Source organism: Pogoniulus pusillus, chromosome 27 (assembly GCF_015220805.1).
Source record: "Pogoniulus pusillus isolate bPogPus1 chromosome 27, bPogPus1.pri, whole genome shotgun sequence".
NCBI lineage: Eukaryota > Metazoa > Chordata > Aves > Piciformes > Lybiidae > Pogoniulus > Pogoniulus pusillus.
Genome location: NC_087290.1, coordinates 7,600,049 through 7,621,373, shown reverse-complemented (window position 1 = coordinate 7,621,373; position 21,325 = coordinate 7,600,049). Strand labels below are relative to the sequence as shown.

Here is a 21,325-nt window from a genome sequence, read left to right as displayed (position 1 = left end):
TGAGGGAGCCCCCCCAGAGCAAAGTCTCCCCATCCCAACAGCCCCGTGGCGATTATGAGGGAAGAGAACCCACTGCTGCCCCCAACATCATAGCTCCCCCAGTACTGTGGTATGGTATGGAGAAGAGACCGATACCCTGACACCCTGACACCCAGTCTGGATCTACCCACTTCTAGCTTTGTGCCATTCCTTACTCCCATCACTACCTGATAGAATCATAGAATCAAGCAGGTTGGAAGAGACCTCCAAGCTCATCCAGTCCAACCTAGCACCCAGCCCTACCCAGTCAACCAGACCATGGCACTAAGTGCCTCATCCAGTCTCTTCTTAAAGAAAACACCTCCAGGCACAGTGCCTCCACCACCTCCCTGGGCAGCCCATTCCAATGCCAATCACTCTCTCTGTTAAGAACTTCCTCCTAACATCCAGCCTGTACTTTCCCCGGCACAACTTGAGGCTGTGTCCCCTTGTTCTATTGCTGGTTGCCTGGGAGAAGAGGCCACCCCCTACCTGGCTACAATACTAGGCAAGACCAGTTTAAATACTGCAGGAGGGTGAAGTCACTTTTGAGTGGCATCAAGTATTGTCCTGCTCCGGCAGGGGGGTTGGACTCGATGATCTCTTTGGGTCCCTTCCAACCCCTAACATCCTATGATCCTGTGCCACGCTAAGGTGGCAGAACAACGGCCTGAAGTGTAAAATCTGGTAAGATTTGGATCTTCCTCCTTCTCAGCCCATTAGCTGTGGTGGAAATTCCTTGGTGCATCCTGCAGGTGTTGCAAGGCTCTTGCATTTTCAGTTCTTGAAGGCTGGCTGAAACAACCACCAGAGAATCCCAAATCAGGGAAAGACATTTATTATAGAATCATAGAATCAACCAGGTTGGAAGAGACCTCCAAGATCATCCAGGTGATAGAAAAGCAGAAAGCTGACATGACTGCACAGGAGTCACAGTGAGAAGGAATAAACGGATATATGTTCCCCCCCCCCAGTAAAATCTGACATTATCACATCACTATTCCCTCACTTTAAAAAGAACTCTAATATCACAGTAGGCAATAACAGGAACCGTGTTGCCAGACAAACATTGGCAAAGCTCTGGCAGCAAACAGTTGGTATCTGAGGCAGGGAAAAAAAAAAAGATGTAATTATGGGGTAGATCCCCATCAGAATTTTACAAAGTCCAAGTCTGAGGAGCCATACTGCTTATGTTCTAATTTGACACAGCAGTGTGAACTGGGTTGCCAACACACAGGCCCGATTGCAACTGCTCTTTGACTTCGATAGTCCCAGATAGAATGAAGGTGTCCTGGTGCCTTGCTCTGGTTTCTAAACAGCTTGAGAGGATGCAAATGCTGAGGATCCTGGTGGACACCAGGTTGAGCTTGAGCTAGCAAAGTGCCCTCACGGCCAAAAAACACTACTGATGAGAGGGTCCTTCTCCTCTATTCAGTACTGGTGAGGTCACAACTGGAGCACTGTGGCTTGTTCTGGGCTCCCCGGTACAGAACAGACATGGACATGGAGAGAATACAAGGGAGGGCCATGAAGAAGATGATGAAAGGATTGGAACATCTCTCCGGTGAGAAAAGGCTGAGAGAGCTGCTATGGCTCAGCCTGGAGGAGAGAAGGCTCAGGCAGATCTCATCAGTGTGTTTCAATATCCAAAGGGAAGGTGCCAAGAGGACAGATCCAAGCTGTCCAGTGGTCCCCTGTGACAGCAGCAGAGGCCACAGGCACAACTGGAAACACAGGAGTTCTCTCAGCATCAGGAAGCAGCTTTCTGCTGTGAGGGTGACTGAGCATTGGCACAGGTTGCCTAGAGCCAATGGAGATACTCAAAAGCCCTCTGACCATGACACTGGGCAAGAGTCCCTAATTGATCAGGGGTCTAGAGAAGATGCTCAGAGGTCTCTTCCCACTTCAGCCATTCTGTGATCTTGCACTGTCTCCTCCAGGAAACAGATTTCTGCTTCCCTTCATGCCAGCACCAGAACCTGCACAACTGTGTGACAAGGTGGAGCTCACCAAAGCTAAAGACTTCAAATAAAACTCCAACCCTGGGGCTCCCAACTCGTTCCACTGTTGCACACCCAAGGCTGCTTATGAGAGGTTTGGGACTGCCCTGCTGGGGCCAGAACTGCCTCCATGGGCAGAAACCTGCATTTAGGATCACTCAATGTGACCACAAACCCACTCCCAGCAGAGGTAAAGGTGGTCACCACCACTCCCAAAAGCAAGCTGTGGCTCTGTCTTTTTTTTGGATGAGGAAAGAGATGATTTGGCTGAAAACTGACAAAAATCTCCCCACCTTTGAAAAAAAAAAAAGAGCAGAGTTTGAAGTATTTGTACCAGTAAGAATGTAAATAAGGATGGCTCCTGCTGTGCTTCCTACCCACTGGTAGCTGCAGTGGTAGCACTGATCCAGCTCAGAATATGGAAGTACAAATCTCCAACTGTTTGCAATTGTTGACTTCCTCCTGCAACTGTCATCTTCAGCAGTTTGTTCTCTCCAGGTGGCAATGTCCTTTAATTAAAACTGCTTTTATGACACCCTAAATGCCTACACATGATGAAACACATTACATAGAGAGATCTCTGAAGTTGCATTTTAAAAATCACTGATTTTTTTTTTTTGCATAGATTTGCAGAAAGGACATTAAAAAAAGGAACAACTCTTAAGGCTGCCCTGTAATACCACTACTTAAAATACAAGTGAAGCATTCCAGAATCTACAGTCCTGGGTAAGAGCAAACTATCATTTCTTAAGAATGTATTATCCTTGTGATACAGCACATGGAGTTTGGTGTTGGCTCTGGAGGCCAGGCAGAGCAAAAGATTGGAAGCTACCTCCTCTTGTGCAGGCACAGGATGGATGCCAAACACAAGCTTCCTTTCCAGGCCTGAGAAGCGTCGGATGCTGTCGATAACAATGACATCATCTGAAACATTCTCTGCTTGCCCCAAGACCAACCTCACCTTGCATTTCTTATTTGCATCTGGTGTGTTTAGCTTATTTTTCAACATCTCCCTGAAGCTCTCCGCTGCTTCATATGTACTGCACAGGATTGCGATATCTTTCATGGGGTAGCCTTGCTGGATGTAGCTGTGGCACTGCCTGCTCACATAATCTAACATTTCTTCTGTTTCCATATCTTCTTTCATTATGCAGCTCCCTGGCAAGGAATGGGCACATTGAGCCTCTCCAAACAACCTTTCCAGCACCTCATAGGGTATTACAGCCTCGTTCTTACGCTCCTTGAGGATTATCCTCATCTGCTCAAACACGACATCGTATATGTGCCTGGCATTACGGACAACTTTGGTCAACCACTCCTGAGGATAGAGCTGTGAAATGTTAAGACCACAACCAAATGGGTGAGTGGACTGGAAGAAATCCAGGAAGACCCACAAAATGCCATTTTTTTCCTTGACCAGCTGTTGGGCATATTGGTACCAGTCGTCTTCAGAACGAAAATTCTGAGCTTCATCAACCATGATGTATTTCACGTCTGGGAATGTGTTCTTGACGAAGGCAGCACGTGTCACAGACCGACAGTTCTCATTTCTGAAAACAAACAAACAACCCAACCTAAAAAATCCCCAAGCCAAAACCTGAGTACGGGTAATAAAAACATGTGGCTAGACAAACCCAAAATGACTGCCTCCATTTCTCAGTTGGCTCTTGCTTGAAGAGTTACTGCTGCATCCTGTCCCAAAATGCAGAACTCCCTACCTCAGCTGCAGGATACTGTAGCATTTTCCCAGTGGAATGTTTATTCTATGGGATTGCCCTTGCACAGCCCTTGTTGCACAGCTCCCACCAACTGGTTTCGGATCTACCCTTGGAGCCCACTCCTTCTACAGGGGGACTCCATGGACTGTCCCTCTGCCCTGCTTTCCCTGGCCCAGCAAAGGCTGCACGGGTGCCCAAGTGCAAAGGGTCAGTTCCCTATTCTCCCCAGGGTAAGCAGAGACTGGTACCACATCTGCCTGCTGGTGGCAGACCTGCTGCTGTTCCCTGACACAAGGTGCCTTGTCCACCATGGTGGGCTGCTGACCAATTCATGCTGACACAAGTGGAAATGCAGCAGGAAAGGACTGGGGAACTACTCTGCCTGAAATCCTCCACCAAAAGGACATTAGTTTCTGTTCTCCTTGTCTAGATGGCCCAGGCCCAAGGTCCAGTTCCTTGCACAGCTCCACAAAAGCCTGCAGCAAACAAATGCAGGCAGTATTGGGGCAACGACAGAGAAAGGCAGGTGGGTAGTTCTGGTGTCAGCAGCAGCCATAACAGGCTGTTAAACTAAGGCCACTCTCTCTTGAAGGTCTAACACAACCCAGCAGTGATTGAATGTGGGATTCTCACTGCAGCCAGTAAAAGCTGGATCTGGGCCAGAGCTCAGCTCAGCAATACTTTCAGTATTAACAACTTCCTTGAGATGATTATTGTGTGTCTCTGTTAGCCAAAGCTATCTGTCTGGCACACAGATGTAAAATCAGCAGGGCTTGTGCTGTATGTACAGGATGAAATGAGAGAGAGACAGAGAGAGAGAGAAAGAGAGAAAGCACATTTTACTGCTTACCTCACAAGCTTCATCAAGGGAGTATTTTCACAGATATAGAGTATCTCCGTTGGAGAACACTGAAAAATGTTTCTTATTCTTTCAATGTTCTTCAAAGCCACAATTGTTTTCCCTGTTCCAGGAAGACCAAAGACAAACAGCTCCCTGGTTTTGTGCAGGTTCTTGGAGAGCAGCTCATACTGTTTCAGAGTGAGAAGGTTGAAAATCTCACAGCCAAGATAGTCACTCAAGTAGGACTTAAAGCACAGGACAACAATCACAAGCGCACGCAGGAAGGCAGAGATGCCGCTGGAGGTGAGGGTGTAATCCTCTGGGTACAAGCTGCTGTTACTATGCAGTTCTGGCTGGTTGTCTTGCTGGGGAATGTCACTGTCTTCAACTTCCATCTGATCTTGTATGTCATTCAGGTGCAGTACTTGGTGAAGCACACACAACTTTATAGCACACCCCCCATCGTTGACCAGTTTCTGCTTTAACGCACGAGCGGTGTCTCGCGAGTATTCGGATGCGGCATGAGAGACCTCTTTGACCACAGTATACAATACTGGGTATGCATCTTTAGCTACTAAGAGGGCATCACACACAACATCCTGGGTTTTCTGTGATCCAATCTCAACAGCCCAACTCCTTGAAAAGATCAGTATCCCCTTCTTACGTGACTGGATTTGGGTTTTCATTAAACCACGTAACCCAGGATAGTCTGAGAACAGCTCGGTGCAGATGGCTTCTGGCTGCCATTTGATTTCATCAGAACCCACTAGAAAAGAAAAAAACAAACGACCAAAAAACTGCAAAACCAAAGTACAGCAAGCAATTAACATCAGTTTTAATGAGAAAGCATCTTTGCTGCTAATTGGAGTGGTTCTGGTACTGCACAGGGACCTGGAATGTGGCATCTCTTCCATATGTCTCAGACCTTGACCTAAAGCCACAGGCCTGCTCTGCTTAAATGTGATAGGATTTACATTGCCCTTGGCTATTTCTATTTCCTGGTCTTTTAGGACTTGGAATGTGGGAGTTATCTGTTGCTCAGCAACCTGCTTTTATAGCTGAAGTGTTGCTGAAATAATCAGACTCTTCACCTTGAACATAAATCAAGGTTCTCCACCCCTGCATGGAAAGGCTGAACTTTGCTTTGCCTTATGTGTCCCTGCCTGAAGTTCCCCTGTGGCAGCAAGCAGAGTGGCACAACTAATTTCCTGGGTGAGATAAATGCTTAAGTTGATTAAACACCCCACACCTCAACACTTGGTGCTTAGCCCTATGGACCAGCAGTGTTGTATTGCCTGTACCAAACAGTGGGCAGTGTACTGAGCTTGCAAGCCCTTGGGTCTGAGGCTTGCCTGCTGCCTTCGTTTGGCTTTTTGTGGACCTGTTTGGAGGTTTGGTTAGCTCTGTAATAGAATTATCCCTAGTAACCAGGTGGCTGTGAATAGCAACCATCAATGAATGGAGTCAGTAGCAACAGTGTTCTGCACAGGCTGAGATCTTTCTGCCTACAGCATGGTGATACAGGGTGCAGAAATACAAGGCTGGCAGGACAGCAAAGATCTCAAGATGTGGGATACAGGAAATATTAAGGCCAGCAGTAGCTCTCAGATGGTCAGATAAAGAGATGCAGCCCCAGAGCTGAACAGGACAGGTTTGAAGGGTAAGTGAGAACTATAACTTCTTTGAAACATGTTGTGTTTACTGAACTCTGTTGGAGTTCTCTGTTCTGAGCATAACAGGGGGCAGGCAGTGCTCAAACCCCAGGGACAGCAACTGGGTGCATGAGGGGTTATACTTGGCAAAAATGAGGGAAGAGATAGAAACACCTGAAAATCAGGGAAATTAACATTCTTAGAGTATCTTTCAGATAGCCTACACAGTTGTTTGCCAACAAGTTTGTATTTATACATTATCTTCTTAGATGTTCTGTGAAATCCAACCTTAGCTTCAAAAACCCATCCATGACAAATGGCTTACCTGGGTAGAGGGATTCCTGGAGTTCAGACACACAAGGGAGACCAGCTTTTGAATAAACTGGTCTGATAAGAGGAGGACCATCTGCCAAGCTGAGCTCATTCTCAAATTTATCAGGCAGAGCTGAAAGATCTTGGGGAAAGAAAAAAAAAAAAAGTTACACCCATCAAAATCCTTCCATATGAATTTTGAAAGTCCAGGGATGGGGCACAGAATCACAGAGTCAGTCAAGGTTGGAAGGGACCACAAGGATCATCTAGTTCCAACCCCCCTGCCATGAGCAGGGACACCCTACCCAAATCAGGCTGGCCAGAGCCCCATCCAGCCTGGCCTTAAACACCAGTGGTTTACCATTCTCAGTGTAAAACATATCTTCCTAAATCTGCCTCTTTTAATGCAGTGATAGGTTTCAAAGGGGAAGGATTTCACAATGAAGGGGGACAACACACCTTAAACCAAGCAAGGCCTTGCACCCCTGCTCCTTCAAAAGAGCCTTTAACAACCACAGAACCACACCAGGTGTGCAAAGTGATGCTTTAGTAGGCCTCCTACATGAGCTGTGGGAAAAGGGTGGCTTGCAACCTGCTGCAGACTGAGCTCTGCTTTCTGAGCTGCAGACTCAAAAGGACTTTTGTCAGCCTCAAGATGATGTCTGAAGAGGTAACTGACCAGGTTCTGTTAGCTAACCTTGTAGCCTTGACTTCATTACAGAGGCTGTTAGGACTTGATAAGGGTAAAGGACAAGAAAGGCTGCAGGTCAGTTTGAAATCATCATTACAGCTAAAATGACTGTACTTCAGTGCTGGCATGCAGCTTGTGCCAAGATGCTGGATCACCCACACACATCAGGGCATGGAGATAAATCCTTGCTAGTATATTGAACCCTGGGGATCTGCACCTGTAAGGCCCATTTGTCTTTCCAAATAAAACCATTTTAGGCACCTAAAATGGGCCAGCTTTCCACCAGGACAACCCTCCCTCCTCAGGATCTGAACAGGTAAAGCCAGCTTCAAAAGTTTTCTGCAATCCTCATTAAGAGTAATGGAAGCCCCATGGAGATTCAGACTTATTCTACTGTAAGTCCCATGGAGACATAGAGTTATTCCACTATCATTAGGGGCATATGGGATCCCTGGGAAGGCTTATTTTGGAAGTGCTTCAAAAAGTCCTACTGGACCAGTTCAGAGAGTAACACTTCACAGAATGGTTTGCTGAGGCCAGTTCCCATACCATCACCCCTGGTGCCTGTGGCTCTCCAAGCTTGGGTGAGATCATGGAACAAAAGAAACTGGGTCTTTCTTCCTGTAAGTTTACAAACCATGGCAGAAATTAAACTGGCAGTAATGTAGAAGCAGATTCTACCTGGGTCTGCATCTGTCATCAGCTCTATCCATCTCATCAAGCTCAGTCTTTCGATCTTGTCACCTGTCACCATCCAGGACTCAGGTTTACCACCAAAAGCAACGCAGCAGAAGGGCTTAACTCGCACAGCACACACGTAGCCCTTCAAGCTCCCTGTCTCCTCATAAACACCCAGGATGTGGGTCTCAAACTGCACACCAGCCCGAGAGCCACAAAAGTGATGGATGAGCATCGAGGCTATGGTATCAGCCACTGCTTTTTCTAAAGCTTCTTTCTGCACTTCATGATGGGATCCAACGACAGTGCTATCATCATCCACTCCAAAAATTAAACAACCACCCTGAGTGTTTGCAAAGGCAGAGACATATTTTTGCAGGGTTCTTTTGATGTAATTCACGATGTCCTCTGTAGCAAAGTTCTTAAATTCAATATGTGTTGTCTCTGTGAAATCCAAGACCTCCCCAAACATCAGTCTGTCTCTCTTTAAAAAACAGACAACAGCATCTTGGATGTTGTCCTCCTCGATGTTCCGAGAGGTGTCACTTGCTCCCCCATCAAAATCCAGCCTAATTTTCTTAGCACTTGCCCCATTCTCATCACTGTCCTTGTTCCATCTTTTCTTCCTCAAAAATTCAGCAGCATGACCTGAAGACATAGGGAAAACCGAAGTGTTGCATCGAAAGAATAAACCAGTGCTCGGGCTACAGATACGTCCCAGTGCGGCTCCAGTTTTCTGCTCTGGATCCCCACAGCTCCATGTTTTAACAAAAAGAAGTAAGTGATTCTGCCGCTGCCCCCACTTTAAGTATTCACTGATCCTGGCAGGCTTCATGAGCTCCCTAAGGTTCTTCTCTATGTTATCACCGATGCCGTGCGCCCTTAAGCTGTAATTCTCGTCTTCACTCTCCATCCTCACTATTCCTCCTCCTGAGTTCAGCACTGCACAAACTGCTGTACAAAGCTTCTTTATTTGTTTCTTCCCTTTGTCAGAGGTCTGCTTTTTGGATATGTCTCCTATTTTCCCAATATCTACCACCAGATCAGGATAGTCTGTTTTCAAATTAACCAGCAGCTCCCCTTCTTGGTTGGCCATCCTGAACCTGAAATGACAAATTAATAACAACCACTTCTTGATTACACATGACAGTGTGAGAAATGAATCCGTCTGTCTTTGGCTTAGGGTCACACATGAAGATTTCATCATCATTAGCATCAAATAGCTTTGGGTTAGGAGGCACCTTTAAAGGTCATCTAGTCCAACCCTCCTGCAGAGTCACAGAATGGTTGGAAGGGACCTTAAAGATCACCTAGTTCAAATTCCCATGCCATGTAGGATTGAAACTTCTAGATCAGGTTGCTCAAGACTCCATTCAGCCCAGCCTTGAACACAACCACAGCCTGCCCGGGCAACCTGTTCCAGTGTCTCACCACCCTCACTCTAAAGAATATCCTCCTTATCTCCAGTCTAAGTCTACCCTCTTCCATCTTAAAGCCGTTTCCCTCCATTCTATCACTACGAGCCCTTGTAAACTCAAGCCCTTGCATATTTTCACCCAGAGCAGATTGCTCAGAGCCCTGTCCAAGCTGTTTCGAGGGATGGGGTATCCACCACCTCTTTGGGCATCCTGGGTCCGTGTCTCACCACCCTCAGAGCCCAAAATCTCTTCCTTACAGGGAGGAGAAAGGAATCTCTTCCCTTCCCCTCCCCTCAAACTTCTGCACCAGCAAAATCACAGTATCACCAAGGTTGGAAGAGACCTCACAGATCATCAAGTCCAACCCTTCACCACAGAGCTCAAGGCTAGACCATGGCACCAAGTGCCACGTCCAATCCTGCCTTGAACTGCCCCAGGGACGGCGACTCCACCACCTCCCCGGGCAGCCCATTCCAGTGTCCAATGACTCTCTCAGTGAAGAACTTTCTCCTCACCTCGAGCCTAAATCTCCCCTGGCGCAGCCTGAGGCTGTGTCCTCTCGTTCTGGCGCTGGCTACCTGAGAGAAGAAAGCAACCTCCCCCTGGCCACAACCACCCCTCAGGTAGTTGTAGACAGCAATAAGGTCTCCCCTGAGCCTCCTCTTCTCCAGGCTAACCAATCCCAGCTCCCTCAGCCTCTCCTCGTAGGGCTGTGCTCAAGGCCTCTCCCCAGCCTCGTTGCCCTTCTCTGGACACGCTCAAGCATCTCAATGTCCCTCCTAAACTGGGGGGCCCAGAACTGAACACAGGACTCAAGGTGAGGTCTAACCAGTGCAGAGTACAGGGGCAGAATGACCTCCCTGCTCCTGCTGACCACACCATTCCTGATGCAGGCCAGGATGCCACTGGCTCTCTTGGCCACCTGGGCACACTGCTGGCTCATGTTCAGGCGGGTATCAATCAGCACCCCCAGATCCCTCTCTGTCTGGCTGCTCTCCAGCCACTCTGACCCCAGCCTGTATCTCTGCATGGGGTTGTTGTGGCCAAAGTGCAGCACCCTGCACTTGGAGCTATTGAATGCCATCCCATTGGCCTCTGCCCATCTGTCCAGGCGGTCAAGGTCCTGCTGCAGAGCCCTTCTGCCCTCCAACTCAGCCACATCTGCCCCCAGCTTAGTGTCATCTGCACACTTGCTGATGACTGACTCCATGCCCTCATCCAGATCATCTATGAAGATGTTAAAGAGGATGAGGCCCAGCACTGATCCCTGAGGGACACCACTAGTGACAGCTGCCAGCTGCTTATCTCGAAACCACTTAGTAAACTCAAAAATAAACACCAGTGTTTGCGACGCAAGAGCAAAGCAAAGCCAGAGCCTTACAGTCCCCCGCAGCCGCTCACGACGCGGATTTATGGAGCTCTTTTGCGTGCTTGACTCTAGCAGTCAGCTCGAAGCTACGCACAAATCAGCCCCCAGCTGCCTGGGACCCTTCCTCGGCGCCGTTCTATCGGCCGCTCCCCAGGGACGCCAGGCCTGCGCTGCAAAGCACGGCCCCGGCGACGGCAGGCCCGGGCCGGGGGATACCCCTCTCGGCTAGGTCGCGGCTGCGCTGCCCCGGGGTGGGGGATCTCGGGTACCTCACGCTGCTGCCGCCGGCTCGGTTAGGGGTTCCTCTACATATCCCCCTGCGGCCCACCGAGGGACAAGAAGCCCAAGCAGAGTCCTACCTTCCGAAGGGCTGAGAGGGGCACCGAGCTAGCCGCGGCCGCGGCGGAAAGGCGAAAGGCGAGACGCAGCTCCCCGCGGCGCTCCCGCCTGAACTTCCCGCCGGCGCCGGCCCCGCCCGCCCCGCAGCCGCCGAGCTCCGCTCCGCTGCGCTGCGCAAACGCCGAGCTCCGTTATTTCAAATAGTTTAATTTTAAAAATATTCTATTCAGTGCTAAAATAACTTTCCACTTCCACGCGCGGCCGCGCCTTCGGCTTCGCCAGGCTCGATCACAGACTCGGCGGGACATGCAGTGGCGGCGGGGGGTAGGGAAACCGGGGGCGGGCTGCGGGCCGGGGACTGGCGGCGGGAGCACGGGAAGGGCAGGCAGCGGGAAGAGCCCCGGGGCAAACTGGCTTCCTTGGGTGGGGGCGCAGACAGAGGGGAACCGGCACCCTGCCGCATCCAGCCCCGTCCCGGGACGGGGGGTACCTAGGCCGGGGCAGGGGTCTCCCGGGCGCAGGAGAGCGGCTCCCGCTGCTCTGCTGGTTCTCGGGGAACTGGGACGGGGATGTGCCCAGCAGGGGCTTCACCAGCACCCAGTGGCACAGCAGGGGGCAGGTCGGTACGTGCCCTCCTCGAGGCGGGGGCACTCCCGTCTTTCCCAACACTAATGGCTTAAACTAGCAGCTTATTGCACAGCGTCCCAGCGGATCCCATCCCTGCCAGGGCAGGGAAGGACTCGTCCTCCCCCTCCACCGCCCCTAGGCATCCCCACCTAAGCTCACAAGGGAGCAGGCAGATCCCTTCCTGCAGGTGGAAAGCGGCTCTCCAGTCCCCAGCACTGTGGGGAGAGTGGGAAGAGGAGCCAGGAGTAGGCAAACAGCAGATGCCAGTACCCTGGGTGGCCACGGAGAGCGGGGAGCCCTGTGGAGAACTCCTCCTACACACACCCACTGGAGACCCCCACACTACGGGACAGGTCAGCAGGGAGAGAGGGAGCCAATAAATAGAGGCAAGTTTGCAGGTACTGGTGGTAAGCCACATCACCCAGGGGGCTAGGGCTGGCAGGAAGCTCCTGCCCCTCCAGAGAAGGACTGGGCAGCAGGGCAGGCTGGATGGCAAGTGGCAGGAGTGCCCGTTCCTGGGGAAGGAGCAGGCTGGAGGGAAGCACCCCGACCCCCACGGGAGGGCGGGTGGCTCTGCGAGGGGCTGGCGAAGGCGCTCTCCCCGGGGACGACCGGCAGGCTAGCTCTCCGAGGCCGTGTGGCACACAGAGTTCTGATCGGCACAAAATCTCTTCAGAGGTGGTGCACCGGAGTCCTCCTCCTCTTCAGTTACCTGCAAGAGACAGAGGAAGAGGTCACAGGCAGTGACAGGAGCTCAGTGGGCCTACCAAGCCACACCAGCAAGCCACAAGGCTGTGCCATGCTGTGGGGACACCTCTGGCTTTCATCTGTGAGGCAGCCCCAGGGCACCAGGAGTGAGAATCCACTTCAGTCCTGAAGTCAGCTAGAATCCTGGTTTTACTCCACCTCCATAACCCTTCTTCACACTTTAACACCTGCACTGAACCAAGGGGACAGCTCAGGTTTAGAGGAGCTCCTGGAAGGCACTTTGGGACTGCCAAAGAAGTCTATCTCCAGATGTCTCTGCTACAAGGGGCAGCAATGCCAGTGAAAGGGCCAAACTGGGTCCATGTGCATTTAGAGGTAGTTTCAACCCCCACTTCCCTTACCTGAGTCTCAAGGGGGACTGGCTCTTCCTTTGTGAGAGTGGGAGGCTCATCTGCAACTTCCGAGGAAGGCAGGGAGGGCTCTGGGGAGAACAGAAGGGTTAATGAAAGTGACGACCCAAAAATACAGCAGTCAGTGCTGAGCCAGAAGAGACTTCCAGCAGAAGGCAAGAGTCTTTGCTGCCCTGTCCACTTCCAGCAGTGCCTCAGCCACCCACCAGACAAGCTCCAGCTCCAGCAGGCCCTTTGCCAAGTTCAGCCACCCACCTCCTTCCTTCCCAGCCCAGCACCCACCTTCCAGCGTCTCCTGCCCCAGTGTGGGTGGCTGCGAGTCGTCCGTGCGGAAGTCAGATGTGTGGGCAGGACTCATGGACTCGCTCTGCTGGGGACTGGGGCTAGAGTTGGGGCTGCTGTCCACCTTGAGCTGGTAGACATCAGACAGGGAGCTCTGGTTGCTGTTCTCATCTGCAGAAACAGCACCTAGTGAAGAAGAGCACCTTGACCCAGAGGCACAGGCAACCAGAGGTGGCAGTGCAAGCCAGGGTCTTAGGCAGAAGGAAGCAACACAGTCAGGAGGCAGGTAAGAGTACAGAAGATTCACTGTCATCCATCATCAAAGGACTGCTGGGTACAGGACTCCTCATGGGGACACAACTGGCATCAGATACACAGCTGGCCCATGGGAGGGGGTGCTTCTGCCCAGGGAATAAGTCTGAGCAGACAGAGTGGTCTGGAGCTAATCAGAAAGAACAAGCAGAAGACACAGGTGCAATACAAACCACTGCTGCCAAGCCTCACGTCTGCAGCTTATGAGGGCCCAAGGCATTTGGGAACAAGAGAACCCTTGCCTGTGTACTGGGGTTTTACACCTCGTCTGCTTGCAAGATAGCAATCTGACACCAGAAGCAACGCTCAGCACCTGCCTCTGGACAGGGAGGCAGTCCAGGCACACAGCTTTTCCAGGTCCCAAACTGCAGCCTGCTATGCTAACCTTCTCACATTGACTGGAAATACCAACGCATTCCCTGATTTTCCTTGGTCACACTGACAGCCAAGGGGAGATGTTGGGGACAGGCACATGCACTGCTCCATCAGGGGGCCCATTGCTACCTCAGCCTGGCTTGGCTCCACCACAGAACTCTGCTTGTGGTTGGCTGCAGTGTTCCAGGATCAAGAGCAAGGTCAAGAAGAACTTCTGCCCTTTCATGCGAAGGTCCACACAAGAGCAGGAGGCTCAGCTGCAGGCAGCTACTGGCCTCACCCCTACTCCTCCAGTTTCACAAGAAGCTTCCCACAGGAAAATTTCAGAAGCAAATGATTACAATTCTTGCTGGCAGCTAGAATGAATAGTTTCAGTAGGGCCAGTGCAGAGCCAGATCAACACAAGCCTGCACTGATGACACACCCTGCTCTTCCCAATTTACGTAGCACACATAAGCCAGCAACATTCTAGCTTCTGCAAAGCTTCAGAGTCTCTCCCTAGCTTGAAGGGGGCTCAGACAGACTCACCTTGGAACTCCAGGAGGAGAGAGGAATTGGCAGAGGTGTCAGCTGGGAAGCCATTGGGTTCTCGGGCAGCACTGCTACTTGATTTGGATTTCTCTTTCTTGAGGAGGGAAAGAAAAACATCAACACAAGGTTAGAAGAGCTCACCACTGGCAAGAGGATGCACAAACTGCTCTCTCCTCTCTCTCAGCAGCCCAGAGGGATGCAAGGATGCAGATGTTTACTTTTTTGGGGCACTTTTGTCACTGAGAAGCAAAAACTCATCTGTGAAGTGTTCAGAATCAGGACTAGAAGATGGAGTTGACACGTATCGAGGAGGACCAACATACAAAACTCAGTTTCTCTGGGGATTAAGGCAAAAAGGGCTGCAGACTGTAAGTGTGTGAGGTCAGGCACAGGAGACAAAACCAGCAAGAATCCACCAGGAAGGCTGGATAGCGGCAGGGTAACGGCAGACTATGGCAGATCCGTGGGAGCTGTTGCCGTCCAGGCTCAATCCTGCAAGCCTGCACCGATCCCGGCGGGCGGCTGCCAGAGCTGCCCCGATAACGCACCGGGGAGCCTCCAGTCTCCTCCAAGTGCCGCTCAGCAGCGGCTGGAGGCGGCAGCTCCCGGCTCGGCTCCAGCCCCTCGCGGTACCCACCTCCTTGCTGTCCGCCACCGGCACCCACTTGAATATCCGCAGGGAAGTGTCACCCACCGTCACCCACTTCTTCTCCCTGTGCGGACACAACTGTCAATGGCACCAGGCCGCCCAGCCCACTCTCCCCCAGCACCCCCGGCCAAAACGGGCTGTGGCTGACAAAGCGGGACCCGGGGCTACCGCGGCAACAAGCCCCGCCCGCCACATCTCTATTGGGTCAGGGCGACGCCAATCAAAGCGGTGCCGCGCCCGCCCCCTAGCCGCCCCATACCCCATTGTGATTGGTCGAGCCGCCCGCCGGTCACCATTGCTTCCTGTTCCCCTTGCATACCCGGGCAGACGAAGCGAGCTAATTGGCTGCTGCTTCGCTATCCCCACCCGCCAGCCCGAGCAGCACATTGATTGGATAATCGCCACCGGAGCACCTCCACCGGCAGCCGTGTGGTGCGGTGATTGGCTGCACGCCGGGCAGGCCCCACCCCCTCCCCCCCGCCGCCCCGCCTCTCACCATCTGCGGACGCGCTCGATGGCCGCCATCACTTTTTTGATGTCATCCTTGGCGCGGCTGCGGGTCTCGGCGCGCACCGAGCGGCCCGACATGGCGCCCGCAGCCCCGGCAGCCCCGGCTCCGCAGCACCCGCCGCCCCGCGCCGCGCATGCGCGCGCCCCGCCCCGCCCACGCCCTGCGCCGCTGCGTCACGGCGCTCCCCACGCCCGGGGGGGGGGCAGCGACCAGTGCGCGTGCGCACGCCGACCCGCCCTTCTGTGGTTAAAGGGGCGGGGCGACGCCGCCGGCGCCATCTTGGCTTTGGGCAGGACCCGCCCAGCGCTACGCACGGCTCGGGGAGCCTCTAGTCCTGCTTACCGCGCCCGGCGAGGCGCCCCACGGCGGCCGCAGCGGCTGGGCATCGCCTGGCGCTGCCGACAGTGCTGGAAGGGTACGCAGGCAGAAGCATCAAAGCTCTGCCCCTGCATTAGAAACCCCTTTTAGCCACAAAATCTGTCTTGAGCACTTCTGCAAAAAAGCACAAAGCCACCAAACCTCCTTTTCTAAGCCCATCAGACCTCACTGGCACTGCCTGAGCTCTCGCTCCCATGGGGTATCACTAAGCGGCTGAAGACAAGGAAACAAGTGTCACCCTGAGGCTACACTGATTGTCCCAAACTTTCCCCAGGCAGATGCTCTCTGCTGCAGGCAGAAAGCACACGAGGAAGATGCTGGGCACACAGTCTGCACACTCCTTTATTAAAAGTTGCTCAGTTATTAAAAAACAAGTCAGTCCCCAAAGGTGGAACATGGATGCCTGCGACCACAGAGAGACAGGACATGCCACCACCCTGGGACATTAGTGCTTCTTGCCATGGATTGCGGCCAGCGCTTTGCGGGCGCTGGAGATCTGCTGCTCCAGTCTCTCCCGGGTGGCTTTGCTGCCAGTTTTCTTCAGCATGGTCTCCATCTCCTCCACCACGGCCCGGTGCCCAGCAGTGTTGTGGAAGATACGGATGGCTCGGTCCCCAGCTGAGGCCAGGTAGCAGCTGGTAGTGTCAAAAGCCAAGTCTGTTATGCACTGTCCATGCACGCCTGTGAAGCGTTCCTCCTCCTCTCCTCTCCTTGTGTTGTACACAACAATGTCTGTGCCACTGGAGATGGCGACAACGTGAGCGTCGGGGGACAGGGCGATGCGACAAGGCTCTGTCACCTCGCACTTGCCCGTCAGGAGCAAGTACGGATCCTGCTGCTTCTTATATTCCACGTCTGTGTCCCAGAACTTCCACGTCCCGTCCTTGGAAACGGTCGCCATCCTGCAGCCAGGAGACAGAGCACAGGTGAGCACAAGCAAATTGGGCAGCACCTCTTCCCCTGCCGTGGCTGTGAACCAGGAATGCTTTGTGGACAGAGAGCTCTTTTGGGAAGCGTGAGGCTGTTACGTACAGTCTTTAACTTCTCAGAGCGTGAACAGTGGTCACTGCTGGGAGGAAAGCAGCTGGGGGAGCTGGTTAGTGTGGAGAAATAGAGACTGAGGGAGACCTTCTCGCTCTCTGTAACTACCTGAGAGGTTGTGGCAAGGTGGGGGTTAGCGTCTTCTACAGCAAGTGAAAGGACAAGAGGAAATGGCCTCAAGCTGCACCAGGGGAGGTTCAGGTTGGGCTTTCACTGGAAGGTTTCTCAAACACTGCAATAATCCCCCCAGGCTGAATCTCCATTCCTGGAAGTGCTAAAAAGAGGCAGAGATGTGGTGCTGAGTGACATGGTTTAGCACCAGATTTAGTAGAGAATGGTTGGGCCTGATGACCTTGAAGATCTTTTCCAGCCAAAACAATTCCATGGGGAATGCATAGGTGGCAGAAGCCAGCCAGGGTTTGGCCACCCCGGGCTCCCAGGAGAGCACACAGGGCAGCATTGCCCAGCACTGCAGTCTCCTGCACAGGCTTCTGGTATGCACTGGAAGGGCTGAGCTCACGTGTCCCAAGGACAGCACTTTGAAGGGAGCTGACACGCACTTACCTCCTGGAGTCGTTGGAGAAGGAGAAGCAGAGTATGCCAGCAGTGTGGCCTTTCAGCTCAAAAGCCCTGGCCACCTCCCGGAAGTCTCCGTTCTTGCCAAAACACACCTCCCACACCTTCACATCAGGGGTGAAGCCACAGGAGGCCACAAACCTGCAGGAACGAACAAGCAGAGACACAGGCTGTTACAGAGCATCTGCTTCACCCAGGCTATGGGATCAGCCCCAGAGGTCTCTGCTCAGCTCTCTCTTTCTCCTGTGTGAGGCAGGGCTCTGCAGAGGCAGACCCATCCAGACTCCTATCTTCAGATCTTTTCTTTGGTCCTTTGGTCAGATGAAACATTTTTCCTTTTCACTGAAACCAGGCTGGTAAAGGGGAAGGCTAAGGAAAGCCACCAGGGACCAGAACCACTTGGGAATGAGAAACTCCTAGTAGCAAAGTAAATGCTTTTGATCCCCAAATTCCCTCAGCCTGGAGCACAGCGAGTCTTCCTGCAGCAACATGTTAGAGACAGAGCAGAGAACAAGATTCTCCTGATAAGCCCATCTTCCACTAATTAAGATTTCAATTGTATAATTAACCTTCAAATGGTTACCAACAAGTCAGAAATGCTGTTTGTTTTTATGTGCTGCCTGTGCTGTCCCACCTCTGCTATCTGAGGCCAATGCTCTTCTCAGCTCTTCAAGACATGGTTAACAGCAACTCACTGAGAGACTAAAAGTATGCAGGCTATAGTCTGCACTCCTGGAGGAGCTGCTCTCAGGGGCCAGAATCCCTTTTTAAAATGTGAAAATGTCTGAAAACGGCATTAAAATACCAGCTAACTGCAGATGCTGTGAACTGATGATGCCCTGGGGAGAAGCAAAGCTCCTGTTCACTCCTGCAGCCTCCGACCCTGCAGCGTGAGCAGCCTGGAATACCTCCTGCCCCTCACCTCCTACAGGGTGACACCGAATACCTCCTGCCCCTCACCTCCCACAGGGTGACACCGTGGCATAGGCATTGTTCATCTGGTTGGTGTTAATGCTGGCCAGGACCTCACCCTTCGGGCTCCAGATCAGGATGGTTGTGTCACTGGAAGCTGTCATGATGAACTTTCCTGAGGGGAAAAAAAAGCAAAGATAAGCAGAGCTCCCTGCTACAGACTTACCAAAGGCCTAGAGCAGTCCCTGAGCAGGGCAGCCACTGTCTGGGCAGTCAAGAAAACTAAATCCAGCACCAAAGTTCAGGGACTGTCAGTTTCTCAGGGAAGGGCATACCTGTAGCTTTCAAGCCTCAGAAAGCAAGCAGGTAGCTGACTACAAATACAGTTCCATGGTAAATGGTCATGTCAGCATTCTGGACCCCTGCTTATTTCCACTTGCAATGCTTTCTGCTTTTCTACCTCATCCTTGACAGTTGCCTGCTCATCTTTCAGCTACTTGTTTCAGGTCTGCAGGTTCTGTTCACAGCTGAACAAAGGTCTCAGTAATATCTCTGCTCTCCTATTATAGAGGCAAACTCAATCCATCTGCTTCCAGCTGCCCACTGTCACATACCTGAAACATTAATCCACCAAGCCCTCATCACTAACACACATCTCTAACCCCAACCTCTGTTCTGGAAGATCCCAGAAGTAGAATACAGCCCCTATAGGCTCACTATAGTTATTTTTGACTAGTTGAAGGGAGACTGATGGGCCAGAGAGCAGTGCTCCTCTTGAGATCAGACCCCTTTGCAACAGCACCCTGAAAATGCCAATCAAGGGACTGTGCGTATCATGGACTTAGTTCTGTGCTTGCAGGAACATAATCTGCCTGAAAATGACAAGTTTCAGTTCAGTGAGCAGTAAACAAAACCCAAGGAGTAACAACGAATATACTACAGAGAATCAAGTACTGGTACAAAAAATGGGCCTTGAGAATGCCAAAACCTCCAACACTTTCCACCCAGCAGCTCTTGCTGTACAAGGAAACTAAAGATGATCTCAAGCCTCAATAAGTGAGCAGGAGATTCCTATACCTGTCTCTGCAATTCCTATGTTAATGACAGGAGCCTTGTGCTTCTTTGGGAAGTCCCCAGAAGATGCAGTGAAGGTGAAGCTGCCATCATCCTTCTTAGTCATTTTATAGACACGAATAGTCTCTTCATTGGCCAGCCAAACAATGAAGGCCCTGTGGAAAGACAGACTGGACCATTAAGAAAGAGGCTACCTGAGCTCAGCTGAGCTACACCAGGTAACAGAACAGCTCCTTTGGTGGCAGCTGGGGAAAGGGATATGCTGGCAGATAAAAAGCTGTGTGCTTTTTAGGGGCATCAAGTTCTCTCCCTGTGTTAGCTCAAGTGCAGCACTGAATGGAAAAGAACAGACTTTATTACTCTCCATCTGGAAATGAGGTCCCTTCCTCTCTCTAAAAGAGGCCACTTCACAAAGTGCTAAGGCTTCCATCAACCTTCCCAGCCAGCAAAAGCTCTCTCCCCAGCCCAGCAGAGCAGCTTAACCCAGCTGCAGAGTCACCTGCATGGGTGCAGCAAGCTGGGCAGTGCCACATTTGCCCTGAGATCCGCGTTAAAGTGGCAGCTGCTTTTGCAAGAGGCCACAAATCAGCACTGCTATGTCTCTGTGAGGGATGTCATCTCCATGACCCACATGACACACCACTGATCCCATCCAAGGCTTGGGCTCTGCCAACAAGGACATCCTGGTGCCAACGCTCTCCAAGTGGTCCCTGGGCCGAGGACGAGGTGTGGGGAGATCTGGCCGTACCGAGAGTCGGGGCTGAGGCGAACAAGCTCGGCGTGGTCCAGCCCCACGTTGGCGCGCAGACAGCGGTGCTCACGGGCCGTGAAGTCCCGGGTGCTCCACAGCCGGACCGTGCGGTCGTCGGCGCACGACGCCAGGTACTTGCCGTTGCTGCTGAAGTCCAAGCAGGAGACAGAGCCGCTGTGACCCTACGGAGAGAGCGCAGTCACAGCGGGCAGGAAGAGGATTGGAGAGGGACTTCTGGTGGGGCCGGAGGCGCCGGCGGGGCACCGAGACACACCCGGTACCTTGAGGGCGGCGACCAGCAGCCGGTGCGTGAAGTTGTGCTGCTGCGGTTTGTCCCTCCGGGTCCGCGCCTGCTGCTTCGCTTTCCTGTGCTCCTCCGGTCTGCCAACGGCGTGGCCGTTCGCCTTGGAGCCTGCGAGGAGCGGACGGTCAGGTCAGCTGGGCTCATTGCTACCGGGCCTGGCCAGCCCATGCCCCGGTCCCCACGCAGTATGCCCGGTACTCACCGTCCGGCGGAACGCCAGGCAGCCCCCGGGAGGTGGCGCGGCGCAGCACGGCCGCCAGCAGCAGCAAGAGGAGGATGAGGAGAAGGGCGAGGGCGCCTGGCAGCACCAATCCGCCGAGCATCGCCGCCTCCATCTTCCCGCCGCCGCCGCCACCTCAGCGGGGCGGCACCGACCAACCCACCCCGGCCCGCCCCGCCCCGGCGGGGCCCAGCGCGCCTGCTCCGCGCTGCTCCGCTGACAGCTCCGCGCAGGGCGGCCCCTGGCGGCGCGGGAGTGGCATTTACTGCCCCGCTCCGAGACCTGCCCTCACCGTGCTCCCTCACCCTGCCCCGCTCCGGAGCCTGCCCTCACCGTGCTCCCTCACCCTGCCCCGCTCCGGGACCTGCCCTCACCGTGCTCCCTCACCCTGCCCCGCTCCGGAGCCTGCCCTCACCGTTCTCCCTCCCCCTGCTCCGCTCTGGAGCCTGCCCACACCGTGCTCCCTCACCCTGCCCCGCTCCGGGACCTGCCCTCACCGTGCTCCCTCCCCCTGCTCCGCTCTGGAGCCTGCCCACACCGTGCTCCCTCACCCTGCCCCGCTCCGGGACCTGCCCTCACCGTGCTCCCTCACCCTGCTCCGCTCCGGAGCCTGCCCTCACCGTGCTCC

The 21,325-nt window shown here is 53.0% G+C and overlaps 3 protein-coding genes across 5 annotated transcripts; all 3 read right to left on the bottom strand.

Moving 5' to 3' along the window:
- Positions 1–840: 840 nt before the first annotated feature.
- Positions 841–11,125, bottom strand: LOC135187350 (schlafen family member 13-like). Of its 2 annotated transcripts, XM_064165978.1 has the most exons (5): positions 11,057–11,125; positions 7,914–9,013; positions 6,555–6,683; positions 4,587–5,343; positions 841–3,568 (listed from the first exon to the last, which is right to left on the bottom strand). In XM_064165978.1, exons 2-5 carry the CDS (start codon positions 9,004–9,006, stop codon positions 2,701–2,703), a joined length of 2,847 nt encoding a protein of 948 aa, XP_064022048.1. In that variant the 5' UTR covers positions 9,007–9,013; positions 11,057–11,125; the 3' UTR covers positions 841–2,700. The 2 variants fall into 2 exon arrangements, with proteins under 2 accessions (XP_064022048.1, XP_064022047.1); XM_064165977.1 differs by lacking the exon at positions 11,057–11,125 and having other exon boundaries at positions 7,914–9,692.
- A 98-nt stretch (positions 11,126–11,223) lies between these two features.
- BCL7B (BAF chromatin remodeling complex subunit BCL7B) lies at positions 11,224–15,565 on the bottom strand. 2 transcript variants are annotated; one of them, XM_064165979.1, is made up of 6 exons: positions 15,427–15,565; positions 14,919–14,994; positions 14,279–14,375; positions 13,064–13,249; positions 12,773–12,852; positions 11,224–12,375 (listed from the first exon to the last, which is right to left on the bottom strand). In XM_064165979.1, exons 1-6 carry the CDS (start codon positions 15,516–15,518, stop codon positions 12,283–12,285), a joined length of 624 nt encoding a protein of 207 aa, XP_064022049.1. In that variant the 5' UTR covers positions 15,519–15,565; the 3' UTR covers positions 11,224–12,282. The 2 variants fall into 2 exon arrangements, with proteins under 2 accessions (XP_064022049.1, XP_064022050.1); XM_064165980.1 differs by having other exon boundaries at positions 13,064–13,234.
- A 578-nt stretch (positions 15,566–16,143) lies between these two features.
- On the bottom strand, positions 16,144–20,861 carry TBL2 (transducin beta like 2). Its single transcript, XM_064166305.1, has 7 exons — positions 20,680–20,861; positions 20,455–20,585; positions 20,171–20,355; positions 19,426–19,577; positions 18,397–18,523; positions 17,425–17,577; positions 16,144–16,721 (listed from the first exon to the last, which is right to left on the bottom strand). The coding sequence occupies exons 1-7, from the start codon at positions 20,810–20,812 to the stop codon at positions 16,265–16,267; spliced, it is 1,338 nt and encodes a 445-aa protein (XP_064022375.1). The 5' UTR covers positions 20,813–20,861; the 3' UTR covers positions 16,144–16,264.
- Positions 20,862–21,325: the final 464 nt, after the last annotated feature.

Excerpts from the sequence above, each read along its gene's own strand:
- LOC135187350 (XM_064165977.1), bottom strand. The coding sequence starts at position 9,126 with ATGCTAATGATGATGAAATCTTCATGTGTGACCCTAAGCCAAAGACAG. Across the intron at positions 6,684-7,913 it reads GATGACAGATGCAGACCCAG|ATCTTTCAGCTCTGCCTGAT; the intron begins GTAGAATCTGCT and ends TCTTTCCCCAAG. Across the intron at positions 5,344-6,554 it reads CCAGGAATCCCTCTACCCAG|TGGGTTCTGATGAAATCAAA; the intron begins GTAAGCCATTTG and ends TTTCTTTTCTAG.
- BCL7B (XM_064165979.1), bottom strand. The coding sequence starts at position 15,518 with ATGTCGGGCCGCTCGGTGCGCGCCGAGACCCGCAGCCGCGCCAAGGAT. Across the intron at positions 13,250-14,278 it reads TCTCCTCCTGGAGTTCCAAG|GTGCTGTTTCTGCAGATGAG; the intron begins GTGAGTCTGTCT and ends CTTCTTCACTAG. Across the intron at positions 12,376-12,772 it reads CAGTCCCCCTTGAGACTCAG|GTAACTGAAGAGGAGGAGGA; the intron begins GTAAGGGAAGTG and ends TGTCTCTTGCAG.
- TBL2 (XM_064166305.1), bottom strand. The coding sequence starts at position 20,812 with ATGGAGGCGGCGATGCTCGGCGGATTGGTGCTGCCAGGCGCCCTCGCC. Across the intron at positions 20,356-20,454 it reads TGCTGGTCGCCGCCCTCAAG|GGTCACAGCGGCTCTGTCTC; the intron begins GTACCGGGTGTG and ends CTCTCTCCGTAG. Across the intron at positions 19,578-20,170 it reads CGCCTCAGCCCCGACTCTCG|GGCCTTCATTGTTTGGCTGG; the intron begins GTACGGCCAGAT and ends GTCTTTCCACAG.